Source organism: Alligator mississippiensis, chromosome 4 (assembly GCF_030867095.1).
Source record: "Alligator mississippiensis isolate rAllMis1 chromosome 4, rAllMis1, whole genome shotgun sequence".
Classification (NCBI taxonomy): Eukaryota; Metazoa; Chordata; order Crocodylia; family Alligatoridae; genus Alligator; species Alligator mississippiensis.
Genome location: NC_081827.1, coordinates 59,065,468 through 59,093,422, shown reverse-complemented (window position 1 = coordinate 59,093,422; position 27,955 = coordinate 59,065,468). Strand labels below are relative to the sequence as shown.

At 40.5% G+C, this 27,955-nt stretch overlaps 2 protein-coding genes across 7 annotated transcripts in view; one reads left to right on the top strand and one right to left on the bottom strand.

The window, feature by feature from the left end:
• IRAK4 (interleukin 1 receptor associated kinase 4) overlaps positions 1-427 on the bottom strand; it is a 34,152-nt gene extending 33,725 nt beyond the window's left edge. Inside the window, exon 1 of one of the 3 annotated variants that reach the window (XM_014601047.3) lies at positions 344-427. Coding sequence is in view for 1 of the 3 variants with exons in the window: in XM_014601046.2 (XP_014456532.1) it covers positions 226-255 (30 nt within the window). In the remaining 2 variants the exon portion in view is untranslated. Of the gene's footprint in view, positions 1-225 lie in introns of all 3 variants that reach the window. The other 2 variants (XM_019492722.1, XM_014601046.2) reach the window with 2 other exon arrangements.
• On the top strand, positions 344-27,399 carry PUS7L (pseudouridine synthase 7 like). Of its 4 annotated transcripts, XM_019492714.2 has the most exons (10): positions 366-426; positions 1,037-1,196; positions 2,427-3,331; positions 4,145-4,304; positions 9,670-9,865; positions 16,677-16,775; positions 18,035-18,116; positions 22,424-22,704; positions 23,719-23,772; positions 24,432-27,399. In XM_019492714.2, exons 3-10 carry the CDS (start codon positions 2,455-2,457, stop codon positions 24,759-24,761), a joined length of 2,079 nt encoding a protein of 692 aa, XP_019348259.1. In that variant the 5' UTR covers positions 366-426; positions 1,037-1,196; positions 2,427-2,454; the 3' UTR covers positions 24,762-27,399. The 4 variants fall into 4 exon arrangements, with proteins under 4 accessions (XP_014456531.1, XP_019348259.1, XP_059582009.1 ...); XM_014601045.3 differs by lacking the exon at positions 1,037-1,196 and having other exon boundaries at positions 344-426; XM_059726026.1 differs by lacking the exons at positions 366-426; positions 1,037-1,196 and adding an exon at positions 1,590-1,624 and having other exon boundaries at positions 22,424-22,464.
• Positions 27,400-27,955: the final 556 nt, after the last annotated feature.

The following is a 27,955-nucleotide window of genomic DNA, read 5'->3' as shown; positions in this document are numbered from 1 at the left end:
GGCTGGAGCAGCCCGGAACCGCGGCTTGGAGCCGGGCAAGGCCCCGGGGCAGGAGGTGTCCGGGCCGGCGGGTGCGGGGAGTCATTACGGGTCAGCCCCGTGGTGTCCCCCACCCCGGCAGCGCCCAGCGGCGCCCACAGCAGCCGGAGCCGTGACCATGACCGCACCCGCCCACCCCACTCGGATCCCCGCGAGAACCAGGGACAGGCCGCGGCGACCCCTCACCTCCCGACGCTCCCCGCCCCGCCACGCCATTGCTCAACTCCGGGACTTCCTACTTCGGCTTCTCCTTTAAGAAGGCCTAGGAGGGCAGCCCGCCACCTTCCTCTTAAGAAACACGCGCCTGCGCAGACGGTGCCGTGCCAGACAGGAGGATAGTGAACCCGGAACGCGGCCCGACTCTTTCCTGCTGCGTGGAAGCTGATGGTACGGTCCGACCACCCTTCCTTCCCGCGTGCTCGGGACCGTGGTGCCGTCCATGTGCGGCCGGCTTCCTCGCGCGTGGGCAAACCCCTGAGCAGGGGCGGAGCTTCCGGGCTTTCCTGGTCCCGCCCGTGCAGCCGCTGGGGCGGCGTGTGGCTGGGTCTGGGCTGAGCTGTTGCCGGGGGGGGGGGGGGAGCTGTAGGCCAGGGGTGGGCAACATACGGCCCGCGGGCCGGATGTGGCCTATCTGGCCATTCTATCTGGCCTGCGGGGCCATTAAAAACATTTAGAAAATTAATATTTATCTGCTCCTGGCTGCCTGTCATGTTGCCCTCGACTGCTTGCCAAAACCCAGTAAGTGGCCCTCCACCCAAAATAATTGCCTGGACCTGCTGTAGGCAAAGGGGCCCGTGGGGCACGACTAACATCCTCTGTGCGTGTCTGCCTGCAGGCTCGGGGCCCTCAGAGAGTTGCCTCCATAACGTGTCCAAGCTTCCTACGACTAGCTCTGACCTCTTGACACCTGGCACCTGTCATCCCCCTTAAGTCACCGCTCTTCTCTCTGTCTTCATCAGATAGGCCCTTTCTAACACCAGCCCTTTCTTTACACCAGGTCCCTATTACACACATTGCATGATTTGGTGGTGAGTGGTGCAATAAGTTGAAACCACCCGCACCTGCAAAGTCATTCCTGCAGCCATCAAAAGTGACTCCTATTAAAATGCACCAGCTCACCACAAACTTAGCGCTTGACAACGTGGAACAAATCAACGGTTGGTTTCTGTCTTGCTGTCCTTCGGGCATGCTTTTGAGCTAGCTGTTGTTTTCTCTGCTTCCCCTGCTGCCATGGCTGTGTCCCCCATTACCAGCTTCTGTTCTCACTTTGCAGTTGCTTTCTGCTTCATCTCTAAATCTTCATGCTCATTTTTATTAAATCTCAGGCATAAATCATAATCTACGTCTAGAGTGTTGTTCATCCTTCGCAAGTGAAGATCCCCACATCCAGCAGGGGTTGGGGGGAGAAGAGAGAAACGAAGTAGGAAAGAAAAAGTGAGGGAGAAAGAAGAGAGCAGAAAGAGAGGATGGTGTGGGGCAGGGAGGCTAGGTCACGTGGGTACACAGGTGATTTATAAGCCCAATCTTTGCCCACAACAGTCTGCTGCAGCAGGGGCTGGAGAGCGATGAGGACTGGACACAAGAGGTTTATATCTAGAGTAACATGCAGTAATTTGACAAAATCTTTCTTCTAGACACTTTCAAGGTTGACTTATGCAAGATGAAAATGATACGTTGGCAACTAACAGGGAATGAGCTTTTATTTTTTAACTAATCACCTTTCTTGTTAACTTTCTTGCTGATTGGTGCTTTGTGCTTGAGATTTTCTGTAAATTTCCTATTTTTTTTTTTTCCTTTTGGCTATTTGTCTGTTCTTAGATCTGTTTTCCTTTGATCTGGCTTTAAACCTCACCCCTCTCCTATGATTTTGTACTTTCACAGACCGGTCTTTGTACCTCCTTGTTCCACCCTGGGATTTCCTTATTCATAGATGTTAGATGTTAGGGTCAGAAGGGACCTCAATAGATCATCGAGTCCGATCCCCAATTCTCTTTTCTAAATTTACTTATTCTTCCACAAACCTTTTTCTGCTTGCTTTCCAGTTACCTTTTTGAGCTCATTCCATTTTACCTTTAGTGTCTTTAATTCAGCCCTGGGAAGCTTACGTGCTACTCATTCTTAGCAGTTTTTCAATGGTGTTGGATCTGGTCAACCTATGACAGGCCTAACAAGCTTGTAGGTGGTTTTTGATCTGCTCATAGGAAACATTCCATTTTTAACTCATGCTAAATGATTTTAAAATTTCTCTAAATTGACTTTTTAAAAAGAAATAATGTCCCTCAGTAAGTAGGAAGGGCAGAAATTAAAGTATTCCTATGCCTCTTCTCTGAAGTGTTTCTCTGCTAATTACCCATCTTCTGTCCTTTTTGCAAATTTTGTCATTTCAGGTTCGAAGTGGAAACAAGCACTGGAATCATGCTTAATTCTTTTAGTTATGTGAATGATCACATTGGCTTTTGTGGTAGTGTGAAAAACTCTCCTAGTGACTTTGTAGTAACAGAAATTGATGTGTTTGGGCAGTTACTTAGTGACACTGAGTCTTCTTGTGCTATCAGTGAAACTCCATTGGAACAAAAGAGCCCCTACCAGCAGCATCACAAGAGGTTAAGAATAAATACCCCAGAACTGGGCACAGAGGATGAACATTGCCAGGTGGACAATCTAAGTCATGCTTCAGAAGAATGTCTTTCATCTGTTAAAGAAAACAAGGAACGCGTGACCAAAACCATACCTAAATGTGGGATCGATGACACTGACGTGTTGGACTCCTTGTTAAGCAAGTCTGTGAACGAGCTGCTTAGTCAGTTTGCTTGCAATGTAAAAGATGCGTGGAATTCAGAAAATGATCAAACTCCTTATTCTAATGAATTCTCACTGGGGCCTATTTTTGAAAAGGAGAATCGAGCCTGCTTACATAGTGCCATAAGACAGAAATTTCCTTTCCTAATGACTGTTACAAAAAACAGTGAAATTATTGTAAAAGCAAATGCTGATTACAGAGAGCTTTGCCAGTTTGTTACTGAAGAAGAAGCATATGATTTTTTTAAATTTTTAGATGCAAAACTGAAGACCTCTAAATTTTCTTTTAAGCCCGATGAGAACAAGGAACACAGAAAGACAGTCCATCATTTCATCAGTAAAAAATTTGGAAAACTTTTAGAAACAAAGTCTTTTTCTGTGACAGACTTCAGTGGTCAGCAAAACACAGCGATAATGGTAAGATTTCGGGAGAAAACGTGTTCCAGAAAAAGGCCAGCTGCTGATTGCCAGGAGAAACAGAATCTTTATACAGGTGAATTTTAATAGTTTCATGGTTTTCTTGGATAAGATTGCTCCCTTTAAAATAATTAAACTTTTAAACAAGAAAGAAGATTCAGGTCTTTTATTATTCGTACATAAATCAGGAGTAATTCTACTGAGAAAAGTGGTGTAATACCAGTTTTAAATTGGCATGAGGAATGAATCAAAGTGTTGCTGTAAATTAAACTGCACAAAGGAAATGATTGAACTATTTCCAGATTTAACTTTTTGTCTTATGTTCATTGTATGCACTGGCTGCTTAAGGATGGAGAATCTGTGTACTTTGATATTAACCTGTTCTGTTAGAGGGTAGGATTTTATTTCCTGTAGTCTTATGATAATCAAATTTGGCTTATGACAGTATTTCTTAAAGCCTCTGGTACCTGATACTCAGAGTAATGTGTCTATCAGAAGAGCAGTATATGTTAGAGAGGGACCGACATTAAATCTCATGTTCTCTTTAAATTTTTCATTAGGTGTTTTGTAATTAAAGTTGTGCAATTGTTTTAAGTGAATAACAGTGAAGAAATTTTTGTGTTGGTAACATTGAAAAAAAATGCTGTTGTTCTTAAGCTCATCTTTTCTAGTTTCTGTAGCTTAGTTTCTCTTACCATGTACATCTTTCTCTTTTGACATGGAAAAAACTTTTTAACTACAGATTTAGATTTAAAAAAAATCCTTCTATATTCGTAGCAGGTAACATCTAGATATAAAGAACTGGCACTAGGCTATTTATTCTTCATGGTATGGGGCCTTGGATAACTTGAATATGGGTTTTTTAATAACTTTGAGATCATTGTTTCAGCTTTCACCCTTCAGAAAGAAAATCTGGAAACACTAGAAGCAATTGGCTATTTGTCTTCTGAACTTGGTGTGCTTCCTTCAGACTTCAGTTACACGGGCATCAAAGATAAGAAAGCCATTACCTACCAAGCTATGGTTGTGAAGAAAGTGACTCCTGAGAGGTACTAAAAATTGATTTCCAATATAGAACAGTTATGCCACTGGAGTACCTTAATACATGTAAATGTAGCAGCACTTCATAGATTTCATAGACATTAGGGCTGGAAGGGACCTCATAAGATTATTGGGTCCAGCCCCCTGCCCAGGGGCAGGAAGTCAGCTAGGGTCAGAGCATCCCAGCAAGATAAACATCCAAATGTTTCTTGAAAGTGTCCAGAGGAGGTGCTTGCAAGCTCCCCCTCATCTCACAGCCAGGTCACATCCCCTCTCCCCACAGCCGGCTGGCCGCTTCTCAGATGGACTTGGCCCAGGGCACCACGTTTGTGCTGCCTTCAACGCAGGGATTAAACCCCCACCTTTCCCTCAGGCTACTGGCGTCTGGCTGCCACAGCCCTGGGTACATGAGCGAAGCCTATTGGTGCCTATGCTGCCTTCCCTGCAATAGGGGTATGTAACAGGGGGCCTTCTCAGGGCCAATTTCCCAGTGGCCCGCCCACCTGTTTCTGGGCTAACTGCCCGCCTTCTTTCCTGCCATGCCTTGTTGGTAATTAACTAATTGATGTAAATTAAGCAGGAGGCTTAATTTCTTGCCTCAGTGCCTGAAGGCGCTATTTGCTGCTCCGTTCCTCCCCTACACCACAGCCCAAGCCTTGCAGATGGCATCCAGATGTTATCAATATCACCAGCCTTGCACTGGACCCTGGAATTCTACTAGTTGAACCCCGCCTGGATTAGTCTCCTCAGGCAGCCTATTCCGCCTTCATCCTGGGCAGCATAGCTCCCTGAACTGCTTCCCCTTACGCGTGTGGTCCCCCCAGGACCTTTGGCTACTAGCCCTGGCCCACCTCCAGGCCAGTCGGAACCCCAGGCCCTCAGCTCTTGGTCATTCCATGTGGTGGGCCCCCGGCCCTTTGACCCTTCCGGTCCTGGCCCCAGCATTGACCAGTCAGGGGATGTCCAGACAGGTGTGAGTCTATGGCCCCACTTTCTCTCTCTGGGGGTCCACTTTCCAGACTGTACAAAGGGGGGTAACCCACCCGGTTGTGGGGGGTAGGGGTTAAGGCACCCCGACACACCTTTCACCGGGGTGGTAACTGGCCTGGCATTTCCTGGGGTCTCCCGCGCCACTGGCAGCCCCACCAGGCCACCCACTCCTGGCAGGGTGCAGTTTTAGGTCATACCCAGGACCAGGAGCCTCCTGACCATTCCCTACAGCTCCCCCCCTTGCCCCCAGCTGATACCAGTAGCCCTGCAGCCAGGTGATATTGTCCCAGTAGCAAAATGCCCTGTTTATATGGACAGCCCTGAATCTAAAATGGCTGCCCTAATCAGGCACCTGCTGGCTGCTGTCTTCTGGCCCCTTAAAGTGGCAGGCACAAACAGTACCCTGCCACAGGTTATTAAATCCCTACTTCCCCTCAGGCTACCGAGGTCTGGACCCTCCCCTGCTCCTGGAGCAGTGAGGAGGGTGGGGGACTGGGGATGCCTGGCAAGGGCTGGTGCCCCCTTGCCAGGCAAACCTGGCAGCACTCCAGAGCAGGATTTCCCATCCCCACCATGAATGCCGCATGCCCCCGGAGGCTGTGGCGGCTCAGTGACAGCCTGCAGGCAGTGGTGGGCTCATGGCGGTGGCAAGCAGGGAGCTTCTGCAGGCAACCACAGTGGTGCCGGCAGTGTGGGGGTGGGTGGCTGCTGGCAGTGTCAGCAGCGACAATCAGGGACCGCCCACAGACGCCGCTGGCAGTGTCAGCAGCAAGGGGAAGTGCGGGGTGCCCCAGCAGCATTGGTGGTGTTTTTTTCCAGAGGGTACACTGCCAAGCTCAGAGAGTGCACGTGCACCTGTATACACCCTCTACGCATCGCTAATAATTCCCACCCTTTTCTTAGCCAGCTGAAGCAGTGATAGTGCTCTGGCTAGGGAGGAGAGGGGCAGGGCCAACCCTGCTTGGCTGGAACAGACAGCCCAGCCCAGCTGATCCCAGCGCTGCAGAGCATGCTGGGATGCTGGAGGACTCTGATTTAACTTAAAGCAGGAAGGGGTCTGGGACAGAAGTTTCATAAACCAGTTTGACCAAAGTCAGTTAAGTCTGATACTACATCCATCCAGGTTTATCTTAAACCACTTTTGGCCATTTTGAAACTGGCTTATGTGCACTGAACTTCTGTTCTGTTACAGGTTTAAACCACTTTCTGATTACTTAAACCAGTTTATGTGTAACTTCTATCCCTGGCCCTAGGGAGTGAGCAGAATTTCAAGTGGTGAGATGTTGCAAGGCCCACAAGATACTTGCATCAGGGAAGTTATATTTGGCTCCTGCCCAAGGGAGTACGTGCATGATTCTGACTCCAACATTCCCTTGTATTGAACATGATAAAGGTAAAATGATCTTTTAAAGTAGGTGAGACTGACAGAGTTCCTCTTTTAACCCTTTTCTTCCCTTGACAAGCTTGATCCACACAAAAAGAAATAGATTTTTCTGTTGATAGCATGGTGGCTGCTGTCCTGAAATTCAGATGCAACTATTTCTTCCTACTTACCTTTCCTAATAACAGAAGTAAGACATTTTACAATGTTATGCTGATCTTAAGAGAATAGCCTTTTGGAATGCTGTAGCAAACTTGTAGAAATTTTATACTAAAGGAGCTAGTGGGTTAACGAATATTGGAAACAGCAGGGATGAAGTAGGACTTCCTCTCCTCTTTGGTGCTACAACAGTGGCTCTGTTTTGTGGTGTTATGGCTTGATCCTGTAAATACTTGCCACCAAACATAGTGCTTATCATCGTAAGTAAGCCCACTGACTTCAGTGAGGTACACATGAAAAGCACTACTCTTGGTAGCCAGTTTATGTAGGATTGAACTCTAAATTGTTATTGCGTCAATTATAAGCTTATTTTTATCCTAATTCTGTTGAAAATGATCTTTCTGGTATTAAAAAAAACATTGTTTTAGTGACACTTCAGAAATATTATTTAAAAACTATATTTGTTTTATTTGTGTTCATATATTGTAGCTGGAATACATACTGACAGCGCGTAACTTCTTGGACATTTTCAAGGTTGACCAAACTGAATTCTTAATTCCCATTCTCATTATTCTGGCCTCTGAAAATCTGTTTTTCATTAAAAATGAGGGCTGCACTATGTCAGTCTCTACAACACAATCAGTCTCTTCTGGTCAGCCTTACAAAAACAAACTCAAAGCATTGATTCTCTTCTTGGGTGTACATACACATGCTTATAATTGGAAACATAGCTGACAACATGGCCTTTAAGTATCCACTTAATTCTTGCATACTTACCCAGAAGTAACATCTGTTCAAGTCGATGGCAGTTTTTTCTGCATAAGAGCTTAAACTTACTTGAATTTTATCTAATATTTTTATCATCTGTATCACCAGACTGTAAATATATAAATCTTTCTAAAGATGGAAAACTGGTTGCTGCTTGTTGCTCAGATATATTTAGCTATATTTCTTTTAGTTCTAATTATCCAAGCGTAACTACGTTAATTTGTTCGTTCTTTTTAATCAGTTTTTCAGATTAACGTGCAACAGAATTTTACTGCTGGTATAAACTTGTAGTTAGATACAACCTTTACTCTGCATACATTTTGTGTGTATGATCCTAAAGCAAAAGGGAAAAGACACAGAAATCCCATTTAGTATCTTGTTTCTTGCAGTGGTTGTTTAAACAATTAACATTTCTCCAGCATTTTAAATATATGCATTCTTGAACAATCAGCCCTGACAAAGGAGAACAATATAGTTGTAGCACATTCGGCGGCTTAATGTGCCTTAAATGACTTTGGGGTGCAGCAAATTAAAATACCTCTGAGGAGTTTTAGTTTGCTGCCCTACAGCCACAGAGCGAAGCACCAGGCTCTGTGCAGCTCAGGGACTGTGCAGGCAGCCCGTGCAGGCAAATTCTATCAACATTATTGATTTCCCAGGCAAGAAGTAGGTATTCACAGTACAAGTACATCATTTAAGCCTAAACAGGAGGCAACATATGCCATGGGCCCATTGTGAAATGGCAGGGGATTATTAGGGCGTGTGTAGACGAAACAAGGGGCATGTGTGCATGACACTTTAAAGTGGGTTAAATGCTTTGGCACTGCTTTAATGGTGTTGGTGTTTGCACACGTCGACAGCGTACTATGCATTAACTCCAGCCACTGTAGCACATCCGGCGGCATAATGTGCCTTAAATGACTTTGGAGTGCAGCAAATTAAAATACCTCTGAGGAGTTTTAGTTTGCTGCCCTACAGCCACAGAGCGAAGCACCGGGCTCTGTGCAGCTCAGGGACTGTGCAGGCAGCCCGTGCAGGCAGCCTGGCAGCATCCCAGGAAGGCAGGCTCCACTGAAGGAGAAAAAAAAAGAAAGAAAAAATATCAGTCTTGCCGTTTTTGTTTTTTTTTTCCCCCCTGGAGCCTGCCTGCCTACCTGAGCTGCACAGGGACCCGGTCCTTCCCTCCCTGGCTGTGGTGTCCCCCTGGGACCATTCAAGTCGGGTGCCTGCAGGCAGGTGCTGCCTGGGAAGGAACTGCTGCTGCTGCTGAGGGAACCACCAGCCCTCCCCCCCCAACCCCTGCAGCCCAGGGACCGCTCCACTCGCCGGCAGCTCGCTGTCCCCTCCCTGCTGCCAGAGAGGCAGCTAAGACACAGGTGTACTCGACATGGGGTTTACTTTGCCCTAAATCGAAGCGGTGTTTTTAAAAACCCACCGCTTCAATTTAGGGCCCCCATTTCTTCTACAGACACTGTTAGAGACAATTTAGATGTGATTTATATTATGAAAAATTTGAAAGCACCTATGTGACTTTTATAGCACCAGGCACTTTCTCAAGAAGACTGTCAGTATCCTTCATGTAATCAATCATATTTTCTTCTAAGAATCATTTGACAAAGGGAGAGGCAAGGATTTCTTAGGGTAATCTGTTTTATTGGATCATCTATGTAGCTGAGGTAGTTAGACGACAGGTTTTCGAATGCAAGACATTCTTTGTCAGGTCACCTGATGAAATATGTCTTGTATTCAAAAGCCTGTCTAAGTCTATCACAACTACAAGTAGATCAATAAAACAGATCACCCTAAGAAATCCTTACATCTCACATAATTTCTGGACCATCATAGCTACAACATCACTCTTACACTATCTTCACAAAGGGATTAATTTTTAAATCATAGACTCCTAAATATCCAGAGTTATGACTTCCTATGAGATGCAGTAAAAATCCTTGAGCACCAACTACTTGGTATCCTAACTTCACACATGATTAGTGCTGAGGTAGGGAACATTTTTACGTTGAATATTTTTAATAAAAGACTTTTTTTCACAAACTCCCAATTTATTATTTTTGTAGGATGAAAGAAGTTGGAACAGCAATTGTAAAAAAGGGAATGAAAGTGTATAACATTCACAGAGTATGCCAGCACCTTAGACTTGGTCAGCTGAAGGGAAATCACTTTGATATAACTGTGAGAGATCTAGGGCTCCAACAAAATGATTCTTCTGCAGATGTGAAAGAGAGAATATCAGAAGCAATTGAGAACATTCAGGTAAAGTAATTCCACAATTTAATTTTCAACACTGCAATATTTTTGCCCTGTCTAAAAAAAGGTATTGTTTATTTGGTTTTTGGAACTAAAACAAATGTGCTTTCTTGTCTGCCTGTTCATTCTATCTTCTCTCTCTAGTTTGTTGGCTGTGGCAACATTTACCTGTTTTGGATAATGTCTTCCCTTCAACTTGTTTTCTCAGTCCAAGGAACCAGGAATAGATCAGCTTTCTAAATAAGGAGGACAATTATTATGGCTGCAATGTTGAATAAATAAAAATGTGGATGCCACAATAGATGGGGATATGGCAAATAAACTGAAGAGACTTGGAGACAATTTAGAGACAAAGATAGTTGTGATGTGCCTCCACCATCCCCTACATTTGTTGGGAGTGGCAGCATATAAATCGAATAAATAGGAAAATGCATGATTTGTTTATGTAAAATGCACAGATTTTCATGGGCATTGCATAAAAAAGATAACATTGAAAATGCCAGTAAAAAAGGAAATTTCATGGCATTTCTTGTAGCTTCTGCCAGGACCTGTCCTGACTAACTAAAGGAAGTCATTTGACAGGAACTTTGAATTAGTGAGAAGAGTGGAGGGATGTTAGAAAGAGAGAAATAATTTTATCTGCATGTATTATACTAAACAATATTTCTTTCTTTTTCTCTTCTTTGCTAAGTAATGGTCATCATACCTGCTGCTTCAAGATAATTAATTCAGGAATAAAGATAAAGTTGAGAAGAAGCCTCTCTAATTTATTTATACTCTAGAAATTTTTGGATGTTATTTTCACAAAGAAATTCTCAGCTCTTGCTTTAATTGGTCTATGCTACTTTTGATTTCATTTTGTACAAGGCAGTGGAAAAGGGAAATAACCTGTCAGATATTGGATGCTGATTGATTAAATTGCTTGTGTCCTGGCTGTAAACAAACTAATTCAGCATTGGGATTTCAGTTTTTATGTGTACAAATGGACCTGTGGATTCTAACCTAGTATTGAGCATATTTAAATCTTTATAGCTGCGCTGTATTTCAGCCCTCAGTGGGTCATGCAACTAATTTCCCTGGCCTGGTTTTATTCTGACAAAGAGTCAGAACCCTCACCAGGAAGTTCTAAAATCCTAATCACTGGCTTAAGAGATGGAGTCATCTCATGAAAAGAGGTTGTTTTGGGTTTTGTTTTTTGTTTTTTTTAAGGAGAAAATATCCAGCATCACTTCATATTTCTGTTCTGTTTCAATGCAACCACTGCTTAGGTGTTTCGAATCTTCTTATACAGATCATACTGAGGCAAAACTCCTATTAATGTTGATTTCAATGGGAACTCTGTGCGACTTAAGCATTTGGCACATGGAAAATACTCAGTTAGTTTGATGTGATATACAGTAGGTAATGATTAATGTATGCAGAAACATTTTTATTTGGTTTATTTTCATGGCGAAGCTTAGCTTTTTGAGAGGGAGCATGGGGAAGCTTCTCTTCCTGGTGAATTCCTGGGCATGTCTACGTGAGGCACTTGCAGTAGCCTAATAATACCGCGCAGTAGCATGCCAGTCAAAAACCATGCTAATATGCTACTGCTCAGTGTTATTAGGCTACCATGCAATAAGCATCCCAGAAAAAACATGCGCCAGTGCTGCAGTGCAGTAACTGTAGTTACTGAGCATTTAGTTTAGTACTTCACGAAGGAAGTACTAAACTAAATGTGCATTAATGTGTGGATGGGCCCTGTGTGTGCATGTGGTTTAACAAGTCATTCATGCCTTCATCCTCAAAGTCATGTAAGCACCTAGTGCATTTTCGTACATGTAAGAACCACAGCGCTGGGCGCTTTGAAAAGTGCCTAGCGCTGCAACATTTGCAGTTGTATGAGCGGCAAAATGCACAACAGCTCTGAGAAAATAGCAGCGGCACATTTTTGAATGAAAACATATTGGAAGTGCTTTAGTTAAAAAATGCACCGTGGCTGTTTTCTGCGCGCTTACGTGCATTTTGCAGCTTATACAACTACGTGCAGTGCAGTATGCCTCAACTCGCATGCAGAGCAAACTCAATTAATCAAGCCTGCTCTGAACAGGCAGATTAGATCTCTGGCACATTGTGGGACAGAAAAGTATGTGTGTAAATTCCCCTAATGTCTAATTTGGCATTAATTTTCCACAGAAATCTACGATGGCTAGCTAGCTAAGTACCTTTGTGCATCTCGTTCTCAGTGGATGCATCTACACGTGCACTTTACTGCAGAGTAGACTAGCTCCACAGTAAAGTGTTGCCATCTACACGTGCCAGTAGTATTAGGATGCAGTAAATTAACTAACTCCACCCTAAAATAGTACTGTTGGCGACAGTACTGCCTTACAACAGAAACAGTAACTGCGTTGAAATGGGTGTGTAAACAGTGGATTGATTTGAATCATAATTTAAATCACCAAGAGAGAACCTCAATTTAAATCATTGATTTAAATCAAATTTCCCACTGATACTTCTTCGCATATTTCTTAAACAGTGGTGCAAATCTGATCACTAAAACATGTTAGTTTACAACTCAATATAGCATTTTATAGCATCTGTCCTTAAAAACTTTTTTTTTGATTTTCAAACTTTATTAACTCTAGCAGACAAGTCATCACAACACTAAACGTACGCTATCCTTAAAACTTCTACAACTACTCTCATCTCCCCCACTCCCACTGTCATTTTTATTCATAGACTGAAACAGAAATATGAGTTTTCCTGCATTTTCAACTCCCAGTCGATTTTTTTTCTAATTTTGAGTGAATAATACCAAATGATGAAAATATTCTCTCTGTGCCTGCAGAGGGAGCTACTGCTGTGAAAAGTTGGCTTAGCAACTGAAGGAACTTGGTTGCAAGGTGCCTGGCTAATGATTTCCACCAATTCAAGGGAATGACTTTGTTCAAAACATCATCAGTAAACATGTACTGTTTAAATAGTTCCCCTCCAGCCCTGAAATTTGTTATGACTGACATAACTGAGGAATGATTTTGAGATGCCCATGCAATGACAGTATCATCTTCTTCAGAAGTTAGGCATCTACCTTTATATCTGGGGTTGAAAATGTTTGCAAGAAAATGTGGTGGAGTTAGTGCTTGATCCATTTGCATCTTTACTGCCTTCAGTTTAACTTTCTAGTTACGTATTTCTTTCTTCAGTGTCTCTTGAAGTGCCTTCCAAATTTCGACAGCATCAGCAGTGCAGCAACAATCTTTCTGAAGTTTGTTTAAGGCAGTGGATATAGGCTTCAGTATACCGAGCATATCCTCTACTTTTCTCTTTAATCCAATGTTAGATACTTTGGATGAGATACTTCCATCTATTTTATCATGGTTTTCTTCACAAATTTTTATGAGAATAGGCCAGTTCTTAATAAATTGTTCAAAACCATCAGCCACAGAATTCCATCAAACTTCTTGTGGGAGAATTAGTTTGGATCTTCCTGCTCTCTTCAGTGAAGCTGAAGCAAAATGGTTGTTATGGAAGTATTTTGCGACTTCAAAAACGTTTTCTTTTATTTCTGGAGGGGTAATTAAGTCTTTGGCTAAAAGATGCATTAAATGGGCACTGCAGCCATGTTATTAAGGAGCATCCTTCTGTTTCTTCTTTTAAGTATCTTCTCATCTTTGCCATGTTTGCAGCATTGTCTATGCCAAAACTGCGCAAGTGACGGTTCAGTTTTTGTTTGCAGTTTATTACCATTTTCACTGCCATTTCTTTTAAATATTCTGCTGTGTGGGCATTTCCTGATATATCTTTCAGAAACAATAGATATGGATCCCCATCTTCTGTTGTCATACAGGCACGTATTACTGGGTCATTGTGTAATGCTCCACTCATCAAGGCTTAAACTGGCAAATTTCCCCTCTGTATTTCTTGCACACTGTTCAAGTTCCTTCTCATGCACTGTATCTAGCAACCTTCCACCAGTGTGGAAGTGTAGCTTGGTCGTAAGGACTCAACCATGTCAATGAAGTGTTTATTGTTAACAGTGCAAAAAGGAGAATTTGTGGCATAAATGAACCAAGCAATCTTTTTATCTATGGTGTCTTGTTGGTATTTGCTGGTCTTTACTGCAAACCCATCCATGGTGGTGGTTTTACTGGATGATTGAAATTTTCTTCTTGCTACTGATACTTTGTTGTCTGAAACATGTTTAGTTGCAGCACTGCTGCTAAAAGTACCAACGGATGACTCTGAAGGTGTTGCAGATAGACAGTCAAAGTCTCTTATGCTTAAATGGGATCTGGAAACAAAAATCACTTTTGAATAACTCATTCTTCTCAGTTCTTCTCACTCTATTATTCATTTAATCATTTACTTTTTTTTCAGCTAGGATGCAGATCTGATTCCAAATTACCAAAAAAGCTAAGACTGACTGCGCTTAGAGGACACCTAATTTTGGAGTAAGCCCCATTGAACTCACCGGCACTTCTGTTTTTTGAGAAAACAAGTATAGGATAGGGTTCCCTTGGGAAAGCTGAGCTATGCTGAAGTAAAATAGAGAATGGACTTATGACATCACCATTATGGTCTGGGGCCCTGATGTTGCAAAATAAGGGGCATGTATTATGCAATATAAGAAAATGACACCCAGCAGCAACAAGCAACTCTAGATTTCTAAATTTCTTTTCCTGGAGCTTTCTGTACTGTAAACTTGGGTGATAGATTCTAAACTTGGTTAACTAATTAAACAAGCCATAAGGATTAGCTGAGCTAAACTTTTTTTTCTAGCAGCATCCAACATGGCAAACAGCTTGGGAATTTACTTGTTAAATCACACTTATACTAAAAGGCATAGGGAGAGTCTTGAAGAATGATGCATTGCAAAGTGCATTATTTAATTTACTAACCAGCTGATCCATATTGTTCTTCAGACATATCCACATCTTCATTCACATCATTTTCTCCCAATAAGCAGCTTTCATTATGATGTTTCATTCTTGTAACTAGGCCCTGCATCTCCTTCTTGCACTGCTTACACTTAACACGTTTGCTTTTTTTTACCCAGGGAAGGAATTTCTTCAAAATATTCCTAGATAGGGTCTCTCTTATGCCTAGAAGCCCTGACAGTTTTTCTGTGGCAAAAGTGTGGGGGAATATAGGAAGCTGTGTGTGTGCTACTGAATAATGTCTTCCCTTTTTCTTTCCAGTCCACTCCACTGTTCCTTTCTACTCTGCCTCCATCCTTTCCTATATTGTCTCTGTCTTTAAGACAGTGTCTTAACTAACTCCTCTGCCTTGCTTGGCCCAGCTCCACCACCACCTAAGCATAGAACAACAACAATCCTACTGAGCCTGGGTCTTTGCACATGTGACTTTAGTCTGCTGAGAAACAGAAACTGAAAGCCCGGAACTTTACCAGCTCTTGCTTTTTCAGTTAGGCTGGACAGATAAACTAGAGCCATTTTCATGAGATGAAAAACTGAAGTGAATGCCCATTTAGTGCGAAACAGCACCGTTCTGCTTCGACTTCTTCGACATTTCGAAGGAACAGGGTGTCGTTTCAAGTTTAGTTTAGTTTAGAAAGCACTGTTCTGTTTCGTTTCATCGAAACACTTTTGCTGTTTCAATGTTTCACCCATAGGCTATAATGAGGAAGCACGAAACTGAAGGAGGAGCAGCTTCCTGTGGTCACAGGCAGATTGGGGGCCTGCACCCCCAGAGGAGTCCGGCAGAGCCCCGCAGACCTCCTGGGGGTGCAGGCAGGAGGCTGCCACTTGGGACTGGCGCTGGGAGTTGAGCCCAGTGGTGGGAGGCAGAGCACAGTGTTGCCTCTGCCCACCTCTCACCACTGGCCTGAACTCCATGGGGCAGCTTGTTTTGTTCCCATGCTGTTTTGACTCGTTTCAAGCTCAAAACAGCTAAATCAAAACGAAACAGCTAGCGAAGCTTCGCACAGCCCCAATGCCCATGTTTTATTGGTAGGCAAGTCAACATGCGAGTGTGACAGAGCCATTAATTCATTTTTATGAGACTAAGCGTAGGTTTAGCATGTTTGTGATGAGCTTTAATTGTAACTTATTTTTTAAAATGAGAGAGAAATCTAGTATTTTATTGATTTTAATTTTTAAAAAAAGAAAATCTGATATAAATACAAAAAAATCCAATTTAAATTAAAAAAAATCCATTTTTAAAATTCTTTTTATTTATTTATTTTTTAAATTATTGATTTTTATCCACCCTGATAGGAGTTGACCAGGGGTACAAGGTTGCTGAAGTGTGGGGGCTGCCTGCCACCTAGCCACGGCCCTGCACTATCAGCATCCTCGTGCTCCAGCTGGCCCTTCTGCTGCCTTATGCCACTTGGAGCCTGTATGGCAGCGGTGCTCCCTGCCCACCTGAGGCTGCTTGCACCTTGCCCAAAGTGCTGTTGTCCTGGGTGCATATGTAGACACTGTGCCCAGGAGCTGTTGACTCAGGTGAAACGGCTCTAGAGTTTGTGTTGCATTAATTACATGTGTAGATGCACCCAGTTACTGTTTTTCAAAAGTGCACTTATAGCTCCCATTGTGCTTAGTTAAAGTTCTTGTGTGAGGTGCTTCTAAAAATCAGGAGACTCCCTTTTTATTCATTTGTAAAATGGAGAAACTGTTAAGAGCTGTAATTAAGTAGAGCAGTTTATAAACTTTAATGAATTACATACTGATACTATTAAAGAATTCTCATTTCCATTGTAAAAATAATTTGTAACAAGAAAACTGAATGTAAATGTACTGTGTTATGTATTTACTTAATGTTCAATAGGTATTCATACTTTTAAACATTTTTTATTTCTTTTTAATTGTAGACTAATGGATTTGTAAATTACTATGGACCTCAGCGATTTGGGCAGGGACAAAATGTTCGGACAGATCAAATTGGATTGGCTTTGCTGAATGAAGAAATGGTATTTATTTCACAATGTAAATAGCTACAGTCAGCTCTTTCCACAGTTACAATTGTAATGTCTGAGTCTAGTGTTGGAGATGACCATCCCATTGAACAGTCATCTCATTTGTGACATAAACAGCGAGAGTAATTTTTTGAAGAGATTGCAAAATCACTTTCTACAGTGGTGTATAGTCTAAAGTTAAATATTAAGTGTAATTTTTTTTTTTAAAGGTTGGGAAGTGGTTTTCTGTCTTGTCCTAATCCCCTCTGCAAGATTGAAGACCGTTCCTAGCCTTCCGCATGACTGCAAACCCTTCGTTCCGAACCTAGAGAAGAATGCACTAGACCAGTGGTTTTCAGACTGTCTGCAGAAACTTAGGGTTCTATAATAGTTTATGGGGAGTAGGGGTGGCAGAAGAAGTGGTATGAAATGGTTCCATGACTCAGAAAGTCTGAAAACCACTGCACTAGACCAGGGTATCAGAATCATCCCGCTCCTCAGGTCAGATCCAGGTGTAGTGGCAGGGTGAGCTGCAGCAGCAGGACAAGGGGCAGCAGAAGTTAATCAAATGTTACTCGTGCTCTATTGCTGACACCAGTTGCAAACAGGACTCTGTGCCTCAAATTTCAGTGGCCCCACTCCCGCTTGCCCTCCATTCAATTTCCTGATCCCTTTATCAGCCCCATGGACCCTAGGACACAGTTTTGCAGGCCCAGTTTTCCCCAGAAACCAAATGTTTGACATCCTTGCACTAGATCCTCTTATTTCATGTGTGTGGCATTTTGGAACTTCAGATAGAAAGAAGAAGAGAATGTGAGTCATCAAACTTAAGGAACGGTCAGATTCTGAGATGTAATAGTGGTTCTCAACTTCATTAGATTCAAGGCACCCCTCATTAGACTCAAGGCACCCCTTGGAAGATGCCAGTGCTTAGTTTTCAGGCTTTTTTTGACTGCAGAAAAATATTAGAGCAGTTCTTCTGTTGCAAAGAACTCAGAAACAACATAGCAAGTTAAAATGTATTTAATACTGTGGACTCCTATTTGAAATCTCTGGTTTTATCTTGTGCTTTATGTTTGCACACCTAACAGTGCTAATAATGTGTGGCACCGTGAGGCACCCTTGAAAAAGGATCTCTGGTTTGAGATATCTGGCACCATGGTTGAGAATCACTACAAAAGAGTATCCCACCAAAAAACTCACAGGTGGGGGTTTCTTCATCGGTTAATTGCTCTAAAATAGAGACAGTATAATTTAATGTATTATTTTTCAAGGTAAAAGCTGTGAAGCTATTTTTCACACCAGAAGATACAGATGATCCTGTAAACCAGGCAAAGAAATATTTTCTTCAGACTGGTAAGTCTCACTTTTAAAATATGCTTCATGAAAGTTCTTCTACATAGTAAGGTTCATATTCTTCTCTCACTTTGGATTTATGCCAGTCATACTACTTCCTCTGGATTTAATGGAGTTTATTGCTGAATATGAATGGGGAATCAGGCCCCAAACAAACTATCAAAATAACACCACTGTATTTTCTGTATTAATTTGCCAAGCAATTTTTCATTAAGTTTTAATATGGATTCCAGTTTAAACTCACAGTGATTTAAGATTTACCCAGACTGTTACTCAGTGCTGCCTTGTCACCAGTTTGAATGTCCCAGAATGAGAGCAGAGTAAAAGCCAAGTGGACATCTCAGGATTTTGTTATACACATCTTGTCTTGAAGTCATATTTACTTTACAAGATATTGTTTTGAAGATACAAAAAGGACATCTTTTAACATGTTTTAAATTTAATGCGGTCTTACGTTTTAATCATTCTGTTTGTAGTGAAGATGTGCCTTTGGTACTACCTGTGGCATGTACATCTCCTGTCAATACTGTTTTGAACTTTGTGCTGATTTATTCTTTTTTTTAAACTCTGAATGCTCTAAATCAATCCCGGACAAGGTTCTTTGGGTGAATCTCATATCTTTTATTAAACCAACTTAAATAGTTGGAAAAAAATTTCTTAGTTTTCGGGTTTAAAAACCCTTTGTCAGGCTGAGGAAGCATCTGCAGTTAGTGTGCGCGCTCTTCCTGAATGGAATGAATAGTAAAGAAGCCAGAGGCTGGTGTGCATGCAAGAAAAGAGCCTTGTCTGCCTATATCCTTAGTCCAACACAGCTACAACCTACACCCCTAAATCAATCCTTGTTTTTTACTCTGTACAAAATGAATAGAAGATGCTGCCATTTCCCAAGGTTCAGGGCAGTGGAGAAACTTCATTTCTAGTGGAGACTTTACTGAAAAAGATTGCATACTGAAAAAGATTGGAAAGGTGTCTCAAGACTGCCCTTTCTCCCCCTATTTGGAATACCATAATCTTTGGTGAGGAGTTTCAGAGGAAGATAAGAGTTGTAGGCCCAGTTGCAACTGAAACTGAATGCAAGTTAGATGTTAAGCTCTCTTAGCTTCCTGAGAACCACAACTTTTGTTGTTTACAATATTTATTGGACACTCCAAAAAAAAAAATTAAAAAATGAAAGGCTTCCTGAGCCCACTAGTCCATCAAGTCATTGTGTAAAGAATTGGTCATTTCTGTAGCTAGAAAGCACACAAGGAAGTACTAAGACTAGCATCACATTCCTCCCCAGTCTGAATGACCAGTACCCAGATATAGCTGAGTTGATAGGGAGTTGGGCAGCCTCAGCATAAATTCAGATTGGGGCTCAAACTTGTCTCTGGAATTGTAGCAGACTCCTTAATTGCTTTGCCATTGGGCCTCCTGTTGGAAATTACTTCTATGTGTTACACAAATTGCCAATTGCTCAAATCATGAGCAAGGCTTTATAAAGGGGAATAAGGCAAGGTGCTGTGTTTATTGATTAGATGAGTTAGACATAGAGGTTTGGGCACACCATTCATACAGACATACACAAATCATCGTACACATCATTACACACAGGCATACACATACACAAAACAACCATTTCATCCACACACACACCAGATATAGTTACCAGCAGTAGTTGCTCAGTATCAGCCCAGGGTGGCCAACCTGGGCTTATTGAATAGATGATGATGATTTGAAGATAGCAGATTTAAAGATAACAGCTGGAGCACAGTGAACAGATGCGTCTGTGCTCCAATGAAACAGCGGTAGAGAAAGAGACTCACCCAACTTGGCATTTTTAAAGCGTTCTTTTATAGGGATTGGCATCCTTTGTTTCAGTGCTTTAGGGTTTTTCTATACCCAGCTTTTGTTTTTGCGGCTGTTTTTCTTTTCTCTTCAGCTTATCTTAGCCTTGGAGTGTTCTTGTTACCTGTCTGGCAGAACTTCTTCTTCTGTTACCTCCTTTGTGCCCTCGAGCTTCAAAGGGATTCTTCAGCCATTTGTTAGTTAGTTACTGGCTGGTAACTTATATTTGATGCCTTGTTGCTTACATAAACACTTAAATCTTCTCCTGTCTCTATGCCATTCTCTCACCATTCACCCTTTTACACATACTTTTACATAAAGGCTATTCAGAGTTCATTCACTTATGTCAAGCAGAAGGATACAAAATGGAGTTTTCAAGTTGCTTACAGAACAAGACTAACATGGTTACATTTCACTATTATTACACTCTGTGTTAACATCAGCTACATTAGTTCAGTTCATGCTACATATGCAGTTAGTTAGTGAGACTGGAGTGTTGTTGCAGTAGTGGTGGTTCAGGCAATGTGCAAAAGACAAATCTGTTTTTGGATGACATCTTTTATTGGAGCAACTCTGTAGTTAGGAGAGATGTTAGATGAGCTCATCTAACATCTCTCCTAACTACAGAGTTGCTCCAGTAGAAAGTTTTAATAAACAAGTCCTTGTTTCTTGTTCTGTGGAATTGATTTTCAATTCTTTATGTCCCTTGCATTGAATCTCTGACATAATTCCTGTCTTATGTTAAACTCAACACTGAAACTTTCATAAAAAGGTGTAAACAGACAAGTGTTTAAAGGTATAATGGAGTTTGAAACCTTTCAACCCCCCCTGCCCCCCCCCCCAAACAAAACAAAACAAAACAAAACAAAACTCCAACTGTGGAGAGACATGCAGCCCTCCCCATTATACCTCCTGGCTGGAGTGCTTTATCCGCAGTTCCACTCCTCCCTCCCTGCTTAAGGCAGAAGGAGCAGAGTGGACGGTCAGTGAAGCCCTGCAGGCCCCCTCTCCTTGGTCTGATTGTCATTGAGTGCTATCTTGTTCACTGCATTCTGCCAAAACCAGGAGACCCCTTGCCACTGTGCCAGATACTTGAAATCAAACATGGAGAAGTACATGGGAATTGGGGTCTAGAGATCAGGAATCCTGGTTCTGGATGGGGGGTGTGGTGCAGTCTCCTGGCTCTGGCAGTCCCTGCAGCACCTAAAACTGAGAGTCTGTAGAGTAGCAACAACAGCCAGGAGGTGGGAAGATGGGTGGGCAGTAGGATGAGAAGAGCTCTGCATTGTTTGATGCTTGAAGAACCGCACTACCATGCACATATACAGTTCAGAATAATACTTGCTCTTTCTTTGTATATTTGTCACATTTTGAGTGTTTTATTCCATGTATATGTTTGAATGCTTGCCTTTCAAATGTTATGCCTGCCTCCAGCCATAGACTAGAATCTGTCTTCAAATTAAAATGACCTATTTCTGACACCTGTGTTTCTGCTGTTATCCATCTTAAATATACTCTCAAAGCCAAAAATCTTGGAGTCATTGTTAATTCCAAATGCATTTATCAGACCCCCCACATTTTTACAGTTGCTTGTTATTATATGTTGACAAGTTAGTTAGGGTATGTGGTTTCAGGGGAGGGTGGATGCGCTTCATTTTTGCAGACTAAATAAGGTGAACTTTTCTGCCTTATGCTAGTCTATGAGGCACAAAAATACATTTGACATGGCCTCCAAAGTCATCAGCTTGCCTTTTCCAAAGCAAGAAGTAAATGGCTATGCTGTTCCAGGTATTCTCTGAGAAAATTACAAAGGAAAGAAGGAAATATAAAAACTGAAAATACAAATACAGTGCATTTGTAGAAGGAACATGATGGGATAAACTTTTAACCAGGCTCAGACTCTATTGACAAGTGCAGTTTGTACTTGTGATATAAACCAAGCATGATATTTGTTCTTCTCACGAGGTGTGCACCCTGAAATGACTTGGCACTTATTGTTTTGGCAAATCAGAGCACTTAGCTATGGAAATGCTAATGCATTTATACGCTTTGTGGATGCAAAAACTGTTTGTGCACAGGAGAAAGGAGCCATTTAAAAATAGGGGCCTAAAACTGAGCACATCAAGTTCTGTAGTGAATCCTTAAGGAAATGATGCATCTTTATTTCCAAAGAACTAGACATTCTTTGAATTGAACTAGCAAACAAATTGCAGTTAGTTTCATTTATATTCTGTGTAAGTTACAGAAAATGGAATTATTAACTTAGGCTACTAAGCCTAAGATGCATAAGATCGAATTTGTCCGACATAATAGATTGAAAGCTGGGGAGTAATAAACAAAAAGCCAGTTTAAGCAAGTTAGTCTGACAGCCTATTTCCTACCTGATTTACTTTATCCTTTTAGTTTTAAATTTATTTTTCAAAGTAGACAACATTGAAAAATGATCAATTTGCCTCTTACTTCTGTATCTTTTTTTCCAGAGGATGCAAAGGGCACTCTTGCAAGGATGCCCGAATTTAAAGTAAGAGAGAAGATGATACTTCGTGCCTTGAATCGCTATGGAGTGAACCATGAGGGCTGTACACGAGCATGGTTCAGTCTTCCTCATTCCATGCGCATATTTTATGTTCATGCGTATTGCAGTAAAATTTGGAATGCAGCAGCATCTTACAGGTTTAAGATCTATGGGTCAAAAGTAGTAGAAGGTGATTTAGTCCTCTCTGAAGAAAATGTTGATGAAAGCTCTTCTCTGAATGACCGAGTGAGTTTTGAGTTTGTAAACAATATTCCTTGTAAAAGTTAGCTTGGCACACTTACGTGGTTTAAGATGCAGAAGTCCCAATTTTATGTTTAGACAAGGTTTCTAACCCATTTATACTACCTTTGCTATTTTCTTTAAATATTAATTATTTTGATTAATGGTAGGTAAAGTAGCTTAGCCCCCTCTCAGTTGTCTACAAATAGGCATATGTGATGTCTATACTGTTAAACATCCTGTTTGGTGTGTTCATGGGAAGAATAGAAACAAAGTGAAGGTGTGGATTCAGGGATCAGGACTTGGCCAGATTGGTTATGTATGTATGAAGCCTGGTGATCATTTTCTGTTGTACGTTTCTTTCAGTGTGGGTCTGAAAGACCTGCAAATCAATCTGTTTCTTTTTTCAGAGGTGTTGATATATGGCAACCAGCTTCCCTCCTGTGCATCAGATGCAGTGTAGACTTTTTGTAGTGTTTTAATGGTCTTCATATGGGCATAACCGTCAGAATAAAACCCACTTCTTAAAATTTATTAGTGAACATCTTCCAGATACTTCCTGGAGTAAGATAAATTTAGATGTCACTGTAACTAGTCTTCCAGCTTTAGTAAACAGAAGATTCCTATTTTTATTGTGATTTTGATCAAAACATTATGAGAGGGTGGCACAATAAATCAGATAGATTAAATCAATGGAAAGATGAATTATCATATGTATCTAACTTCAAGTCAGATGAGCATGAATGTGAAGCCCTGTGCTAGAGTCTTGCTTCAAAAATAGTTAACATTTGTGAATATTTTATGGACAGCTCTTTCCTAATACAATTATTACTTTGTGTTTAAACAGGTTGTTGTTGTTGTTGTTGTTAGTTGAAACATAATCTTTCTTCATTATAGTCAAATATGTCAGAATCCTTGATTTATTTGGAGGGCTACATGGAATATAGTACATGATTTGTTCCATAGTCTACTTTTCTGTTATGTCAAACAATAAGTATTTTTTTTAATTTTTAATGCCAGGTCCACATAGTAACTGCTCCAGAAGAGTCAGCTAGCAATTATACAATACATCAAGTAAGTTTATCTCAGAAATAATATTTCAGGGAGGGGGTTGAATTAATGAAAATAGTATTAAAAAAATAATGCAACTAAATGACAGATGCAGTTTTATTTATTACCAGGATGCATCCCTGTAAAAAAATAAAAATAAAAAAAAAATGCACTTACAGGTTAATACGCTCTCCCAGAAAAGACAGAGAAGAAAGTATTCACTCGTGATAAAAAGGACAATGTTCTATGTGCTTTTAAATATTTAAGAACAGTTGAAAGTCAATGTATAAAAAGGCACAGGAAATAGTGATTTGGAGCCTTCCAAAGAAATGCATTCTGTAATTGTTATGCTTCTCCCAGCAATCTAAAAAAGTCACGGTAGTCTGGTTTTTAGATTACTGGCATCTTGACTGGGGTCTGTACTAGTGATATTTACATCTTGTGTACATACATAGCCTTCTTTCAATGTGTGTACTGTGGACTTAGCTGAATCAAGCCCTAAAATAGGCAAGAATTATATTTGTGATTAAGTGTAGGAGCCAAGGGTTGCAGATACGACTTTTAACTAATCATATTTACAGAAACTTCACACCACATGCAAAGAAGTTTTGAAAGAAAAGGGAGTGGTTTTATTTCAGGTATGTTTGTGGCTCATATCATTTTTTTTTTTCTTTCTTCTTTAGGTGGTTCTTCCAATGGTTGGGCACAGTATCAAGTATCCCAGTAATAAAGTTGGGCAGTGGTACCATGAAATACTTGCTGAGGATGCGTTGCAGACATGCAGGTTTAGACTGTCTGCATTACAGCTCAATATACCTGGATGTTACAGACACATTTTGAAAAATGTTCACAATTTATCGTATCGCTTCTTAGAAGACAGTAAAGAGGGAATCAAAAGTGAAGACAGCTGTCATCTAGATGCATCAAAAGCATCACTTTTTCTTTCATTTGACCTCGATCCTTCATGTTATGCAACAGTATGTCTAAGGGAAATAATGAAATGTGATATTTAAAATGTTTGTGTTAACAAAAATTACAGAAGTAGTATAGTGGTGGTCTTTTACATAAGTTGCCTATAAAATAGAAGGAGCTAACTTTTCACATCATGAATAATGTTAATTTGAAAGTTACAAAATAAAGTGAAAAAATAATGCATACTGTTATTTGTGGGGGGGTTGTATTTTTTTTAACTTTACTTGTCTTCTGTGTGCTGGAGCTAGATCCTTCTAAACTATATTTACAGTCACACCTGTTAAAATGGGCTCAAAAGAGCCAAGGGTTGCAGATATGTCTTTTAACTATCATATTTCAAGAAATTTTATACCATGTGCAAAGCTAGACTCTTTAAAAAGAGGCTTATAGCAAATGGACATTTTTCCTTCCCTTATTATCATCATGTTAAAAGCTAATATGCTTGGTGTTATACAAGATATGAAAATAAAAACACTTCTGCTTCAAGAAGTTTACAGTCTGCTAATATCTGATACTGAATTAATATCCAATTTCACTCCTTTAATTTATTCCATAGTGAAATTCCAAACCTTTTGAAATCCTGCACTATTTAGTCTGCCACCTGTCTTCTCTATGCACATATAGGGAGAGATGAAAGAGAGAAAGTCTGAGTAAACACTGTTTGAGTGATAGGACACATCTTGAAGCTCATAACATTCTCTTCTTTCAATTATTTCCTTACTAAGAAAAGCATAGCTTTTGTTTTAGGCCTTTTTTTTTTAACTAGATGCTACAACAACCAGAAGTGACTGTGCTGTTACTATAATTACAGAAGTGTTTATTATAGTTTTTTTGTGAACTAAGGACATCATCTGTCTTTGCTGTTCAGACCTGTTTTCTGTACAAGTTTTTAAGGCTATATAGGAAATGCTGTCAGGCTCATCAGTGGAACCTGTCATTGTTAAAAACCAATTTTAAGATTTTCATTTGGGGTTTGGTTTTTTCCTGTTTCAATTGAAAATGGTCATATTGGCTTGAAAGGGCAGAAAACTGGAAAAGAACCAGAGGAGTAACTGAGAAATGGCAGAATCATCTGAGAGCTTTGAGTTGCATGTCTTATACTTAATCTGAAGATGGCAGTGTGACTTAAAAATAACCATTGGAAAACAACTATATTGGGCATTTTTGCAATAAGGCATACGTAAGTGGCTAATGTTTCACTCAAGTTTTCGTACACTCAGATAAACAAAATATTTCTTTCTGTGGTGTTAATCCTTGAATTTAGGCCTAGTGTTTTAGTAAAGTAATTTACCCTGGACTTGTTCACTCTTTGTACTTAAAGTTTATTTCTAGGGATTTCAAAGGAACTGTAAAACTGATAAATTAAAATGGAGGAACAGGTTATGATTATCTAGTCAATGAGTTATCTCTGTAAGGCCTTAGTAAGTATTTTGACACTTCACCCCTAACTTCAGTGAGGGAAAGAGATGCTCTGTAATTTGCAGTGTTTTTATGGGTGACTGAAATTATGCATTAATAGTGATGTAAATATTTAACTTAGCTTCTAGTTTAATGCTAAGGGTAAAATCTGTTCCATTTATGTGCCTAAATGGCACATGTAACTGCAGTTTTTGGCACTTACGTGCAGACTTAGTAGGGAAATAGAATTTTACAGGTACAAGCCAGGCAACTCTGGAAGTTTTAGTCAGGAAAAAACCACAACAAGGCAGGTATTGTACACTTGAGAAGGAAGGCAACAGTCTCACTTTTAAGCCTAATAGTCTAGTGGTTAGGGTACTTGTCCCAGGACCAGGTGATCCAGCTTCTAGGCCCCCTTCATTTAGAGGAGGAACCTGCATTTCCCAGGATAGTGCTTTAGCCCCCTGTTTGAAGCTGGCTCACTACACCTTGCCTTTACTATTCATTACGTTGATGCACAAGATGTGGGTGGCTGATGGAGTGTGGTAGTTGCCATGCTCCAGCAGACTTGATTGAGTCTGCTTTGATGCACTGTAATTACAGTGCTTCAGAACAGCCTCCCTGCAAATGTATAGGCACTTAAGCATGCAAAGTGAAATAGGATTTAGACCCAGAAACCTCCTTAAACTCAACAAATCACTTAGAAAGCAAAAAAGCATGCATTCCTACAGCATGGTTACCTGTTTCAGCCTACTTGCTGAGTTATATCACTGACCAAAATGCATATTTAAAGTGGATGAATTTACATTGAGAACAGGCTCTTGCTTCCATTATTTCATTCAAGACAGTTGTGGAAAGCAGTGTTATTGGCATCAACTCCACACACAAGACTTAAATCTACAGAGTGTTATGCATGTTAGTTGTTGACACTTGATTTAAAAGAGTACATAATAGGCTAGATTAACAGAGTTTTCAGACAGGCATGCTCTTTTTTAAAGGTTCAGTTGGATGGCTGATCTATAGCAATTTTAGGCTTATTTGTCAGTATTGTTTCTGAGCATTCAAAAGGACTAATCTTAAGCAAACAATTCTTTCAGCAGCTCTGAGGTAAAAGAGCTAATTGTGAATACACTTCCTATGACAGAAATGTTGCATTTGGGAAAAATCAAGATAGATATTAATTCACTGTTATATGTACATCAAACCTGGATATTAAAAATAACATGTCAGAATGTTTCAGTGTAAAACTATACAGAAATTAAAGTATATTCATTTTTATAAGCCTGTTTTATTCAGCAATATAATGTATAAAACTGATTAAATGAGAGTTTTGCTAGAGTGCAATACCATCTTCTTAAAGCATCATTCTACATATGTGAAAGATTTATAGTAGTACATTTAGAAAAGAGGATAATCACAGGCAGAGATTTCATTTAAAGAAGGAATGAGATCAAAGAGCTGAGCATCTCTTGTCTTGATTCTTTGTGTTTCTTTTGCTAGTCAGCCTTGCTTGATGAGCCTTAATGGTATTTGGCTAATACTAGTGAAAGCAGGCCGCTATGTTTTTCCGAACAGAAGAGGTATTAAATTTAGTATCTCAATCATTTTTCTGGTTATTGGTTTGTTTTAATAGGGAAAAACATTTTTCCATATTAATGAATTAAGAAAATTATCAAATTTAATTTTACTCTCAAACTAGACAATTATTTAAATTAAAATGTATAGATTACATATCTTTCAGAATGAAATAGATTGAAATTATGTTCATCTTAAAAACTGTTGTATATGTCAGGTCTTCTGAAGTCAACAGATATGTCAGTTTCAACTAGATCACTTG

Excerpts from the sequence above, each read along its gene's own strand:
- PUS7L (XM_059726025.1), top strand. The coding sequence starts at position 1,605 with ATGAGGACTGGACACAAGAG. Across the intron at positions 4,305-9,669 it reads AAGAAAGTGACTCCTGAGAG|GATGAAAGAAGTTGGAACAG; the intron begins GTACTAAAAATT and ends TTATTTTTGTAG. Across the intron at positions 22,705-23,718 it reads GCTCTTCTCTGAATGACCGA|GTCCACATAGTAACTGCTCC; the intron begins GTGAGTTTTGAG and ends TTTTAATGCCAG.